At 43.0% G+C, this 14226-nt stretch overlaps 1 protein-coding gene across 8 annotated transcripts in view; it reads left to right on the forward strand.

The window, feature by feature from the left end:
- SPDL1 (spindle apparatus coiled-coil protein 1) overlaps nucleotides 1–14226 on the forward strand; it is a 59360-nt gene that overhangs the window by 19594 nt on the left and 25540 nt on the right. For 6 of the 8 annotated variants that reach the window (XM_054038535.1, XM_054038532.1, XM_054038536.1 and 3 more), the window contains 6 exons: nucleotides 3115–3305; nucleotides 5127–5303; nucleotides 9324–9518; nucleotides 9867–10016; nucleotides 11888–11986; nucleotides 12888–12998. In XM_054038535.1, the coding sequence (XP_053894510.1) occupies nucleotides 3147–3305; nucleotides 5127–5303; nucleotides 9324–9518; nucleotides 9867–10016; nucleotides 11888–11986; nucleotides 12888–12998 (891 nt within the window). In that variant the 5' untranslated portion in view covers nucleotides 3115–3146. Of the gene's footprint in view, nucleotides 1–1698; nucleotides 2086–3114; nucleotides 3306–5126; nucleotides 5304–9323; nucleotides 9519–9866; nucleotides 10017–11887; nucleotides 11987–12887; nucleotides 12999–14226 lie in introns of those variants that run through there. The other 2 variants (XM_054038530.1, XM_054038534.1) reach the window with 2 other exon arrangements.

Consider the following 14226-nt stretch of genomic DNA (forward strand, 5'->3'; position numbering starts at 1 on the left):
ACCCATATCCCTATCTTGGCACCGGAGCACCAGGGTACCCAGTACGTAAACCGCAAGGGGTACTTTTCAGTGGTGCTGCAAGCACTGGTGGATCACAAGGAACGTTTCACCAACATCAACGTGGGCTGGCCGGGAAGGGTTCATGACGCTCGCGTCTTCAGGAACACTACTCTGTTTAAACGGCTGCAGAAGGGACTTGCTTCCGGACCAGAAAATAACCGTTGGGGATGTTGAAATGCCTATAGTTATCCTTGGGGACCCAGCCTACCCCTTAATGCCATGGCTCATGAAGCCATACACAGGCAGCCTGGACAGGAGTCAGGAGCTGTTGAACTACATGCTGAACAAGTGCAGAATGGTGGTAGAATGTGCATTTGGCCGTTTAAAAGGTCGCTGGCGATTGTTACTGACTGGCTTAGACCTCAGCCAAACCAATATCCCCATTGTTATTGCTGCTTGCTGTGTGCTCCACAATCTCTGTGAAAGTAAGGGGGAGACTTTTATGGCATGGTGGGAGGCTGAGGCAAATCGCCTGGCGGCTAATTACGCGCAGCCAGACACCAGGGCGATTAGAAGAGCACACCAGGAAGTGCTGCGCATCAGAGAAGTTTTGAAAACAAGTTTCATGACTGGCCAGGCTACAGTGTGAAATTTCTGTTTGTTTCTCCTTCATGAAAACCGGCCCCCTTTATTGACTCATTCTCTGTAAGGAACCCATCCTCCCCCTTCCCCCAGCTTGCTTTCAAAGGAAATAGTCACTATCGTTTAAAAATCATTTATTCTTTATTAATTGATTATAAAAAGAGGGAGAGAACCCAGGTGGAGTTGGGAGGAGGATCGGTGGGAAGGAAAAGGCCACTAAAAAAAGGTTTAAAAAAATGACAGCCTTTTGCTTGGGCTGTCCACTGGGGTGGAATGGGAGAGTGTGCAGAGCCTCCCCCCCGTGTTCTTACACGTCTGGGTGAGGGGGGTTACACGGGGTCTGTAGCAGCACTCTGTTATCCTGCTGCCGTTCCTGAAGCTCCACCAGACGCCAGAGCATGTCTGTTTGCTCACGCAGCAGCCCCAGCGTTGCATCCTGCCCCCTCTGATCTTCCTGCCGCCACCTCTCATCGAGAGCGTCCCTCCTGTCTTCACGTTGGTCCCTCCTATCCTCACCTTCACTGACATCTTTCCTATACGTTGAAACCGTGTCCTTCCACTCATTCAGATGAGCTCTTTCACTGCAGGTTGATTCCATGATTTCCGCAAACATCTTGTCTCGCGTCGTCTTTTTCCGACACCTTATCTGAGATAGACTTCGGGACGGAGGAGGGAGGCTTGAAAAATTTGCAGCTGCAGGAGGGAGGGAAAAAAGGAGAGAATTTTTTAAAAAGATACATTTTACAAACATTTTACAGAATAATGCTTATACTCTTTCACGGTGACCAACACTATTCACATTACATAGCACATGTGATTTCTGTGCAAGGTCGCATTTTGCCTCTTAATATTGAGTGCCTGTGGCTGGTATCAGGGAAGATCCCTGCTAGCTAAAAGCGAAAAGCTCAGGGCCAGTTCCCCTCTTCTCTCTTCCCCCCACTCCCCCCGCCGGCGCTTGGCTAACGGCAGGAAAGGATTTCTTTTCAGCCACAGGCAAACAGACCAGTAGGAATGGCCACCTCTGTCCCCTTAATTAAATTCCCGTATTTCAACCAGGTTACCATGAATGATATCACTCTCCTGAGGATTACACCGTGAGATAAAGAACGGATGTTGCTTGAATGCCAGCAAACACCAGGACCATACGCTGCCAGGCTTTGTCATGGAATGATACCACATTACTTGTTACTAGCATGGCGTGGTCAAGTGTCCTACCACAGAGGACGGAATAAGGCTGCACTGCCCAGAAATCTTGTGGCGAGACTTTTGGAGTACCTCCAGGAGAGCTTCATGGAGATGTCCCTGGAGGATTTCCACTCCATCCCCAGACACGTTAACAGACTCTTCCAGTAGCTGTACTGGCCGCGAATGCATTCCAAGTCCTCAGGGCAAAGTAATCATTAAAAAACGCTTGCTTTTAAAACAAGTTTTATATTTTAAAAGGTAAACTCACCTGAGGACCCCCTTCCATGGGGTTATGGTCTTGGATACTGCCTTGGGAGGGTACTTCAGTCAGGCTGAGGAAGAAGATCCTGGCTGTTGGGGAGAACGGAGTGCTGGGTGCTTTCCGCAAGCTCTTCCTCTTCCTCCTCCTCCTCCTCCTTTTCCCCGTCCGCAGAATCCTCAGGTATAGCTGATGAGATTACCCTCGCCTCGGAATCCACGGTCAGAGGTGGGGTAGTAGTGGCGGCGGCCCCCACTAGAACTGCATGCAGCTCGGCCTAAAAGCTGCATGTCCGTGGCTCTGTCCAGGAGCGACTGTTTGCCTCCTTTGTTTTTTGATAGACTTATCTGAGCTCCTTGACTTTCACGTGGCACTGATCTGAGTCCCTATTGTGGCCTCTCTCCATCATGCCCTTGGAGACTTTTTTCAAAAGTTTTGGCATTTCGTCTTTTCGAACGCAGTTCTGCTAGCACTGAATCCTCTCCCCATATAGCGATCAGATCCAGTACCTCCCGTACGGTCCATGCTGGTGCTCTTTTTCGATTATCGGCCTGCATAGTTACCTGTGCTCTCCACGCTGGGCAAACAGGAAATAAAATTCAAATGTTTGCGGGGCTTTTCCTGTCTACCTGGCCAGTGCATCCAAGTTCAGATCGCTGTCCAGAGCGGTCACAATGGTGCCCTGTGGGATAGCTCCCAGAGGCCAATACCATCGAATTGCGGCCACGCTAACCCTAATTCGAAATGACAATATCGATTTTGGCTCTACTCCGCTCGTCGGGGTGGAGTACAGAAATGGATTTTAAGAGCCCTTTATTTCGAAATAAATGGCTTCGTTGTGTGGACGGGTGCAGGGTTAATTCGATTTAATGCTGCTAAATCCGAATTAAAGTCCTAATGTAGACCAGGCCTAAGACGTACATCATACTTGAATGTTGAATAGGAATTGTATACTACAAACTAGGTTTTTATATTGAGCTTTGTTTTTATGTTGACTCTAAATTTGTTTGCTCATCTTGTATGTGCAGACTTCCAAAAGAAGCTGGAGGGAGAAAATAAAATGGAGACGGAGGCAGTTTCTAATCTTCGTCGCCAACTGAAGGAAGCAGAAGATGAGCGGAGAAAGGCAGCACAATATGGCTTGCATATACTGGAGCAACAAAATGAGATGCAGAATCAGTTAGATGAGCTACGGAGTGAATTGAGCATCAAAACTGAGGTGAACTTTCATGTTGGATTTGGCAGAATATATATATATATATATATATATATATTGTAACTTCAATATCATTTTTAACACTTTTATGATTTTAAACTACTTTAATTTTTACAGTTGTGGGCAATTTTAAGCAGGGGATGGTTAGTGCAGCTCTGAAAGCGGGATGGGGCTCCCAGTGTGGCAGAGAAACCCAAGACACTTGAGCACAAGGTGTCTTGTGGGAGACACTGTGTGCCGCTGGCAGAGCAGAGACCTATAGCCAGGGTTGTGAGGAGGACAAGACCCTGGATGTGTGGGGAGGCCACCTTGCTGCTGAACACTTTGTGCCTGGGGTCAGTCCTGCACTTCTGGTTGGTGAGTGAATGAGCATGGCTGTTACAGCAGGACTGCAGAGAGCTCCCTCTGGCTGCTGAGCTGATGGTACTGGATCCCTGCAGGCACAAGTTGTGTGGAAGGTTGCAGTCCTGGTGGAGAGGAGCAGAGGACCCCGGCTTTTCCACCTGGTGAGAGAGTTGGGCTGTGACAGCAGGGCTGCAGAGGGCTCCTTGCACTGCTGCAGGGCTGGTGACACCTAATTTCTGCAGGCGCAGAGAAGGCTGTGGACTGTGAGGAAGATGATGATCCCCTGGCCACAGGGGAGGTCACCCTGCTGTCCACAGGCAGGCACCACTTGGCAGTGGGGTGGCCTCCCCACCTGCCAGGCACTATTCTTTTTTCTTGTGGCCCTGGCTGGGGTCTGTGGCAGGGCAGAGCAGGATTGCAGTGATTCCTGCACCTTGTGCCTGCAGGAATCCAGCATCATCAACCTTGGAGCTGTGCAGGGAGCCCTCTGCAGATCCACTGTTACAGCTTTGCTCCCTCACTCATGTGACAGCAGGGCTGCAGAGAGTTCTCTGCTGCCACAGGTGACACATGATCCCTGTAGGTGGGAGGTTGTGCTTGTGCCAGCTGTTACTGATGGATACTTTTTTTTTTTTTTTTGGTCAGTTGAAATTGACCTTTTCTGATATCTCTAGATTTCAATCAAATTGTGCCAAGTTATATTCGTCTATTCTAGAGTGGTGTTTTTGCCATTCTGTCTCATTAGAGTCCATTGGTTTAGGCTTTTATACAATCCTCTCCTTGGAATATCTTTTTCCAAATTTCCAGCTGAATGAAAGCATAAAATGTAGGAAACTCAAGCTCTCCTTTATAGTTAGCTAGCACACTATTTTGGAAGTCTTGTAATAAACCACTGAGATGGTTCTTCGAACTGAAAGCTGGAATGATAAATGGGACTTGCATCTATTTTTGTCATATGTCTTCCTGACTTTCAGATCAAGTTGTTCAACAGTGAGTAACCATTTGAATAATTTTTTTCTTCCTTAATAGCCGAAACATAACATGTAAGCTAACATTTTAAAATGACTGTTAAATGCTAACACATTCAACTACTTCATGTTGTGGTCATGCTTTTCACGTTAGTTGGATGGTGATGTCACAAGATGGTTCATGACTGACCTGCCCAAATACTAACACAAACTTAAGTACATGGGACAACAGGGGTGGAGGACTCTGCAGTCTGCCTGGAGAATTAGAGCAACATGAGAACTACCAAATAAATTACAAACATTCTGGGTGGATAGCTGTTTCCTGTAAGACAGATATGAAAATCTTCATGAAGCAATTGATGACTTTTGAAAAAGACAGGTCAGCTGGAGTTAGAAATCCTAGTAATTAGTTGGTCTTGGATCTTGAGTCTAAATGCATTAAAATAAACCGATGCCTGAGGAGTCACTTAAAAAGATACAAAGACTTATCAATATCACATTTATTTTTCAGAAATTTGAACAAGACAAGTATTCACTTCAGAGAGAAGTTGAGCTCAAGAATAGAATGTTGGAAAGCTTGAGCTTTGAATGTGATGCTCTTAAGCAGCAACAAAATATGCAACTGGACAAACAGCGAGAACAACTTGAAAGAATCCACGGACAAGAAATCAGTCAACTTAAAGACAAGGTTTGGGATGTAATGAATTGCTAAAATGTTGCTGACATGCATATAAAGGAATGTTTGCAAGATTTGGAAGAATACTTATCGTATATACTCGTTCATAAGCTGAATATTTTTGGGAAAAAAGTGACTCAACAAACAGCGGGATTCCGCTTATAAACGGGTGTACGCCAAAATGTGATGATTTTAAACTCTATGGAATCATTGAATTGAATATCTAATACATTATTGTTTTGTTTACCTGGAGTGTCTGTAGGCATGGAGCCCCTCAGCTCCCTGTGGCTGCGGTTCGCTGTTCGCAGCCAATGGGAGCTGTGGGAAGTGGCACAGATGCTACAGATAAACAAAACGTCCCGCCAGCAGCTTACCCTGACAGGCTGGGAGCCAAAGTTTGCTGACCCATTTATTGATGTTAATACTGCAGCCTTTTAAAGTTGCAAAGGCTTTGTTTAGTGGATTAGTTGGCTTGAAACGGACCTCATAAGTCTTGAGCCAATATGAAAATATAATGTGCAGAATCGATGGAATCACTAATAAAATTGAAATAGCCTGTTATCCCTACAGACATGCCAATTTACAGAGCTGCTTTGAAATAAACAAAGAACAATAATAATTTGACAGTGATAAAGCAGGTGACATTACTATATAAAGTCCTACAAAATCTATAACTATAATAATAATTTATTTTCATGCTAGTATTTAAAATGAACAACGGTGAAATCAAAAGAAAAAGGTCTTATCCTGCAGTGTTCAAACTTTGTTGTTGAATATGCAGAAGCAAACAATTGTGCCACTGCTCGTGAATTCTGTATCAATGAGAAGCAAGTAAGAGAATGGTGAAAAAATAAAACACTAAAAGACATGCCAAGAAGCAAGAAAAAATGCCCAGTGAGGTGCGCTTCATTTCCTGAGCTAGAGAAAGATCTCAATAATTGGGTTGTTGAACGTCGACAAAATGGGTACATTGTCACTAGAACTGGAATTCGTCTGCGTGCTCTGCAAATGTCGAAAGATAACAAATACAAGTCAGTAAAGCCGTTAATGTTTGTCACATCAGCGGGTTGGTGTATTTGCTTCATGAACTGTCATGGTCTCTGTCTTTGTCAGCCAACAAAGATAGCGCAAAAGCGGTCGAGAGATCTGGAAGAAAAGATAGACTCTTTCCAAAGGTTTATTATAAAATATCGAAAGGAATATGCATTTGAACTGTCACAAATAGGAAATATGGACAAAACACCAATGGCATTTGATCTCCCGAACAACAAAACGGTAACTGGGGTTGGTGAAAAAACAGTTTTAATTAAAACAACTGGCCATGAAAAAATCCATTTTACGGTGGTTTTATCATGTTTGGCAAATGGATCAAAGCTCCCTCCTGTTGTTGTTGTTGTTTTGTTTTTTAAAAGAAAAACCTTGCCCAAAAACATGAAATTTCCTGCTGGTGTCATTGTATGTGCACATGTAAAGGGAGGGATGGATGGATGAAAGTGGGACTATTGAATGCCTGGAAAAACTGTGGAATAAGAGCCTGGGAGCACTTTTCAAGAAACCTGCTGTGCTCGTTTGGGACACGTTCAGGGCACACAAAATGGATGTGAAAAATGTGGCCAAAAATATGAAAACTACTTTGGCTGTAATACCTGGAGGCTTAACTTCAGTTCTACCACCGCCTGATGTCTGCCTGAACAAACCCTTTAAAGACAGGCTATGCAAAATGTGGTGTGAATCAATATGCTCAGGTGTGGTGAAGTTGACAAAAGGCAGAATCTTATGAAGCCCGAAATCAGTCTGGTCGCCCAGTGGATGAAGGACGCGTGGATGTCCATTCCCTCGGAAATGGTACTTCCCGCAGCTCCCATTGTCTGGGAACAGCAAACCGCGGACACTGGGAGCTGAGGGGCTCCGTGCCTGCAGATGCTCCAAGTAAACAAAACGTCCCGACCCAGCAGCGGCTTACGCTGACGGGCCGGGAGCCAAAGTTTGCCAGCCCCTGAAATATAGGGTTGGCTTATGAAAGGGTCATACAGTTTTTGCTATTTTTACCTAACCATCTTGGGGCGTCGGCTTATAAACGAACGGGCTAATGAACGAGTATATACGATAATTTATTTCTTGAAGTAATAACTACAATATCACCCTCAAAAAATCAAATGAATGGTTCAGGCATGCAGCTAGTTTTTTCCCCTTGTACTTGGTATCTATATTGAAAATTTCAGAGTTTAGTTAGCCGTCAATCCTTCTGACCACTTACTGTACTGGAAAGTTTGATTAAAAATAAGTAATAGTTAGTACTTAATAAAACAGTATTGGAGACAAAAGGCTGCTTATGGTAGAATTTCAGAGGGAGGAAAATATCAGCAATATTTAAATGAATATTGCTGATTCTATTTAAGATAAGTATGTTGTTCTGTAGTTTACTCAAGCCAGCTATTTGTTGGCAATGTGGAATTTAGGTAGAATGTTGTCACAAAACAATGCGGTTGGCTTCATGGTAGCCTGTTACAAAACCAGTATATTATGCCCTAGCAGAGGGTTCAGCGTGTTGATTCAGCAGACCTCGATGTTACTCATAAAGACCACGTGCTAGGTTTGGTGGTGAGGGCCAGGTTTATTGTTGACAAAGTGCAGTCCTAGTGCCCTGGCTTAATGGTTACAGGTACACTAAGAGATGTATGCCCGAGGCAGCATAGCAGCTTAATCAACATAATGTAATACAGTAACTTCTCACTTAACGTTGTAGTTATGAAAAATGCAACTTTAAGCAAAACGATGTTAAGCGAATCCAATTTCCCCATAAGAATTAATGCAAATGAGGGTGTTAAGTTCCAGGGAAATGTCTATCTAATTTTACTTACACACACACACACACACACACTCTCTCTCTCTCTCTCTCTCTCTCTCTCTCTCTCTCTCTAAGTTTTAAACAAACAATTTAATACTGGTACACAGTGATGATTGTGAAGCTTGGTTGAGGTGGAGGAGTCAGAGGGTAGGATATTTCCCAGAGAATGCCTTACTGCTAAATTAACTACCGATTGACTGAGCCCTCAAGGGTTAACTCTCACAACACTCTACAGGGCAGCAGGAAAGGAGGGAGGGCAGACAGAGAAGCACACCCTGTGTGTGAGAGAAAAAATGCGCATTTCCCCTTTAAGTAGCCGACCGCAGGCTTAAGTACACTGCCTTGTTAATTAAATCAGTTTGCTGAGACCTGAGACACGCAGCTACTGCCTAGAAGCTCCCTCCCTCCATCCTGTGTTCCCCCTGCTCTATGGAAGATGGGGGTAAGTGGGGTGCAGGGGGGTGAGGGAGACACCCTGACATTAGTGCCCCTAATCTCTCCCCCTCCCCCCCCCCCCCATACAGCACGTAGGAGTCTCTGGGAGAAGCTCCAAGGTAGAGGGCAGAAGCAGCACATGGTAGTGGGGGGAGGGACAGCTGCTGCACAGGGAACTTAAGGGAGTGGGGAGCTGATAGGGGGACTGCTGGTCCTCCCTGGTTCTAACCATCCACCAGCTAGCAGCAACGGGCTGCTCTTCCTGCAAGAAATGGACAAAACAGGCGGCTGCCAAACATTAGAAGGGAGCATTTCACAACTTTAAATGAGCATGTTCCCTAATTGATCAGCAACTTAACATCGAAACAATGTTAACCGGGAGGACTTTAGTGAGGGGTTCCTGTAATGTCCCCTAGTCCGGTACAAGATGTCCTTCCTATAACCTCTTTTGATACATTGATATAAACAATTACACTCCAGATGTTGTTAGTTACCACCTTTATTCTTGTACCTGGTAGTTTGAGAGGTCAGTGCGTTCCTATACCATTTCTTAGGAATGTGTTTATGTAGTTACCTGAGAACGCTGTGTATCTCTGTATCATGCTCTTAGGTCAGGAATAGCTGATACCCAGTATTACTATTTTAGTAAGGCCTACCCTAATTCAGTCTTTAGTTCGTTCTGTTAATTGTGCCTGGGGCTCCGGCAATGCTTACAATATCAATTCTTGCTTAACTACTGTGTTTTTAAGTTGGAGAAGTTGAAAGCAGACCTAGATGAAACCCGACTAAGTGAGAAACAACTAAAGCACAAAGTGGAACATCAAAAGGCAGTCATTAATGCTAAATCGGAAGAATTGCACATGATGTCTGAACGTGTACATGAAACCATGTCTTCAGAAGTGCTAAATCTCCAGATTGAACTAACTGAACTTGAAAGTGTGAAGGTATGTGACTAATACTTTATTAGTGTAAGTTCATGGTATGAACATTCTATTTGAAGACAAATGTCTACCTCTAGTCTCTTTCTGTACTAACACAATTTTAGAAGGTCATGTACAGTACTCTGCATCTTGTGAATAAACTGGAATGCTAATATGGTTCTTCCAAAAGCTAGTAATGATGACTGGGGAAAAACTTTTTACCTTAGTATGATTGGCACTGGAGGGTGAGAGCCTTCTTTTTTGAGTAGGTTACACTGGAAAAAAGTTGGACTGATGCCAGAGTACCTAACTACTGATAAAAAGTAGAAAATACAAGTAAAATCCTTTTGTTGCTACTTGTTTTGGGGACAGGCCAGTGTTGAAGAGAAGATGAATGAATTGCAATACAGTAAAGAGCAACTAGAACTTGCGAACAGCAACCTACGCAACCAGTTGGAACGCCTTCAAGGAGACAAAGAAGAGAGAGAAAAGGAAATAGTTTCTTACTACAATGCATTAGAGGTACTGTGCCTATAGTTTTATGTACCATTTTGAACATGGGGAGTTATTTCTCTTTTTCCCCTCTGTAATCCCATGAAGGTATAGCTTACTGGGGAATGGAATCGCTGTGTGTTTCAGATCTGGTCAGAGACTGTCTGAAGTGCTCCTTGCACTTTAATATGGAGCTAATCTATAATAATAATTAATGGAGATATCCCATCTCCTAGAACTGGAAGGGACCTTGAAAGGTCATCGAGTCCAGCCCCCTGCCTTCACTAGCAGGACCAAGTACTGATTTTTGCCCCAGATCCCCAAGTGGCCCCCTCAAGGATTGAACTCACAACCCTGGGTTTAGCAGGCCAATGCTTAAACCACTGAGCTATCTCTCCCCCCCCGCCCGGGACCAATGGAACAACAGAGGGTTGGAGAGACACCCCTTTCTGCCCTTCTAACTAAGCTCCATTCCCTGGAAGAGCAAAGATTCTTGGGCTCAAAACCAGACAAGAGTAGTTCCCACAACACTGCAGCCTGAGGAGGGGCTTCACATGATTATCAGGCTTCTCTGCATGTCCCGATAGACTCACTGCCCTGTCTCACCTGGAAGCCTGATAGAGAGCACTGAAAGTTATGCTTCTGTGTGAGAGGAAAAAGAGTTTCTCAGGTCAGAGACCTCCTTGGTTGTATAGTCTCCAGCACAATGGAACCCTGGTCTCTTGATGTTGCCTTGATGACTCCTGCCTCAGATACACTAGCGTTTCTTCAGAATGGTTGGCTGGAATTCTATGACTAGCCATCACTGCCAATTTTCTATGTTGATTTGGCAGGCACAGTGGACTCCTCCTGGTGTCGTGATTAAGTGGAATGATGCTAAACAAGCCTGTGGCTGAATTTGTATTTCCCATTATTTCAGAAAGAGGGAGGCTTTGAAATTAATTCCTCTATACGAGGATCACACTGCTGTTGCAGTGAGGAAGAGGTGGTTATAGCTCTAGAAACCTCTAGAAAGCTAGTTCTTTCTACAGTTGCTGGGGAAAAAACTTTCCCATCACTTATGTTATTGTGACCCCTTTGGAAAGTGGCAATGAATGAGCATTCCTAGAAGTTTGAAGATATAACTCAAAGACATGCAGTACACACACAGATTGCACCCTGCTCATCATTCCATCCAAAATGCCAGGTCTTCAGGGATTCCAGTTGCTGCAGGCAAGGTGTTTAAAATCCTTCAGTTTGCATGCTTGGCAATTGGGTGACTATTTATAGAGAAGGAAAAGGTCCCTAGTAATGTGAGGAAAGTGTATGTGGAAGATTTAGTGAGTAGGTTTCCATTCTAGTATAGAGGCATCCTCTAGTGGGGAAGGTACCACTGGTTTCTAATTTTTTAAATTGCAAAGCTCAGGCTTTATAGGGGGCATACCCATTTCTACCTTTTTTCTACTATACTTACAATTCTGCTGCTTCTTCCTGTCCCGTTGCTTGTTTCTTACTCTGTGCTTACTACTACCCAGTAGTGTTTGAGGAGAGAAACTGATGTAGAATGTAAAATTAATCACCTGATAACTTTTCTGCTGGCATCTTTTCTCATTGTATCCACCCTGGTAGCCTGAAAAACTGGAGTGCAGCTTACAACAAACTGATCGATTGTTTTTCTCTAAAGGGAGAATTAGATATACTTGCTTTAATTACAGTTCTATCAAATTAGTTGTTTTATTATTAATAATCAGTTGCTGGAGTATTTTTAAAGAACTCTTCTAATGGCTTGAGCTGAATGGTAAAGCTCCAGCAACAACAGTGAGGCATTTAGCTCATGGCTTGAAAACATTTCTATATAGTTCTGACCTGTAATAGAAACACCCACTTTTTACTGACAACTTGTTTTTCTGGCTTTAATCTAGAAAGCTCGTGAAGCTAACCAGGCACTTCAAGGTCAGCTGGATCATGCACTGGTTCAGGCTTTGGACCCTACCAGTAAAGGCAATTCTCTGTTTGCAGAGGTATGTTATATCACAATTATTGCAGAATGTGTTCATTGGGAGGAGCTATAAATACTTCAATCACTATAAATTTGTACCTTCAGTTACACACTAAATGCTGATATATTTGTGTTCCTGAGTCATCAACTATGACTCTCTCTTCAAAGACTACCATGTTGAGCTATTTGTGGGGACTGAGTAGTAGACCTCTGTTTCTAATCTCTGAAGTGGTGTGGGAGCTAAGTATGGTAGCAACATTAATAAAACTAAATGGATCACTTTGGAAAAAATTGAGGGTTGGTGGTGGTCTTTTGGCTATGGTTTTCATTTAGCTTATTATAGTAAATTGGGAAGGAATATTCAGCTGGATGTTCTTATCTAATGTATTTGGGGAGTTAACTGATGGGACGGTGTCTGACCTCATGTAGGAGCCTGCCTGTAGTTGAGACGTACAAATACTGGATAATCCAATCAGCTGAAGGGGATCAGATCTTTTTACCTGGCATTTATGGGAGTACCATGTTGTAGTTCTGTTCCAACTTCTCCGTAAATTAGTGCAACTGGCATGAGACCTATTTTTGTGTATATAAAAACTTCATGACAACTTGCACTAATGTCAGTAGGGAAATCAAGTGTGTACAGTACTACTAAGGGATTTTAGGAGTTACTTTACTTGTATAACCATAGCACAAGGGACTAAAATCTCCATTGACCTTGCTCCTGGTAGTAAGGCAATATCTCTTCATTTTAGATGCCTTAGAGGTATGTGAAGTGTTTTTGTTGGAGAAGTCACACTTCCAGAAGTGTTACTGGTGATCACTGTAACCTCATATTCTTACCTTAACATCTTAAAAACATCTTAAAATCCAATTGACCATCATTATGATTTCCATAGTAATAATGTGTTAACAATGTTCTATAGGTGGAGGACCGTAGGGCAGAAATGGAACGTCAGCTGATCAGTGTGAAAGTAAAATATCAATCACTACAAAAACAGCATGCATTCACTAGAGAACAATTGCAAAGAATGAAGGTATGACCATTATTGTAATACTCCAGGGTTTCCTTGAGGTCTGACAAGACACTGCTTGAGAAAACAGGTTAGGAATTTGATTCCACAGGCTATAGTCAAAAAAACATACAAGTAGTATTCATGCAAAAATAACAAACAGAATATGTCTGAGGATTTTGTGTGTTCAGTTTAGTATCACATGAAGACTTAATTTATTGTTAAGGATATTTTATTGGCAACTTAAATATCAGTCATCCCAAGAAATCAAACGTTAGACTAAAGCTACTTCATTAGTACCTCTGATCCTGCTGCTTTTACTATGTATTGCTTTCTTGCTCTGCTGATCTGTCATCCCTGTCCCAATACTCAACTCAGTCATACAGTTCACAAGTCATACTTTCCTCAAGCCTTGAGTACTTTTTTTTCCCAACTTGCTTGTCAATTAAAATCATCACATCTAAACATCAAATATTGTGCACCCTCCTGAGTTAGAACATAGTTGTCCCATCTTGCAGGAAAAACTCCAAGGGAAAGTTGTCCACAAGAAACTCTGAAGATAGCCTGGAAGCCAGCATTTGCATTATCTTAAGGTGAAGGGGCCAATTTTGGGTTGGGAAAGAGTGGGGCTGGATGCACAGAAAGGACTCGACTACCATGGTGGGGATGATGATTATGGGTGGGATAGGAACTTCCACTCCCTCCACAGTATTACCTGGATGCAGAAATAAGCTTAAAACAATCCTCTTCCAAAAGATAAAAGAATAGGAAAAAGATTTACTGTAGAAGTTCTGCTTGCTTAGGATAATCATCTGGTGCATATATTCACCCAGTTGAACAGCTGAGATGAAATTTCTTGCTCTGTATTCCCAGCAAACGTTTGAGCAACTAAAATGGCTAGCTAGCCTTCAAAAAGACTTTCTGATATTTCACTATTATAAATATTAGTTTTGATTTTGACTGATTTTTGCATTTTGGACACCTGATGTCTGAATTGTTCATTTCCCAGCAAAGATAAGTAAAAAGCAAAAAAGAAATTCTAAATGTAAATATGAAAGGTAAGAATAGTGACTGTCTCAGTTTCCATGTTTTAAAATGTGATAGTTTTCCCCAATTGTTGTGCTTCTTACCAATATTCGAAATGCCTCTTCTGACAAGCATTGCTTTTGCCAAGATGGATTTATTTCCTTGTCCTTTAGCCATGTTAGTTCTTTTTCCTTATCAGTTTCCTTTCTACTCCACTCTGCATTGT

Source organism: Malaclemys terrapin, chromosome 8 (assembly GCF_027887155.1).
Source record: "Malaclemys terrapin pileata isolate rMalTer1 chromosome 8, rMalTer1.hap1, whole genome shotgun sequence".
NCBI classification, from domain to species: Eukaryota; Metazoa; Chordata; order Testudines; family Emydidae; genus Malaclemys; species Malaclemys terrapin.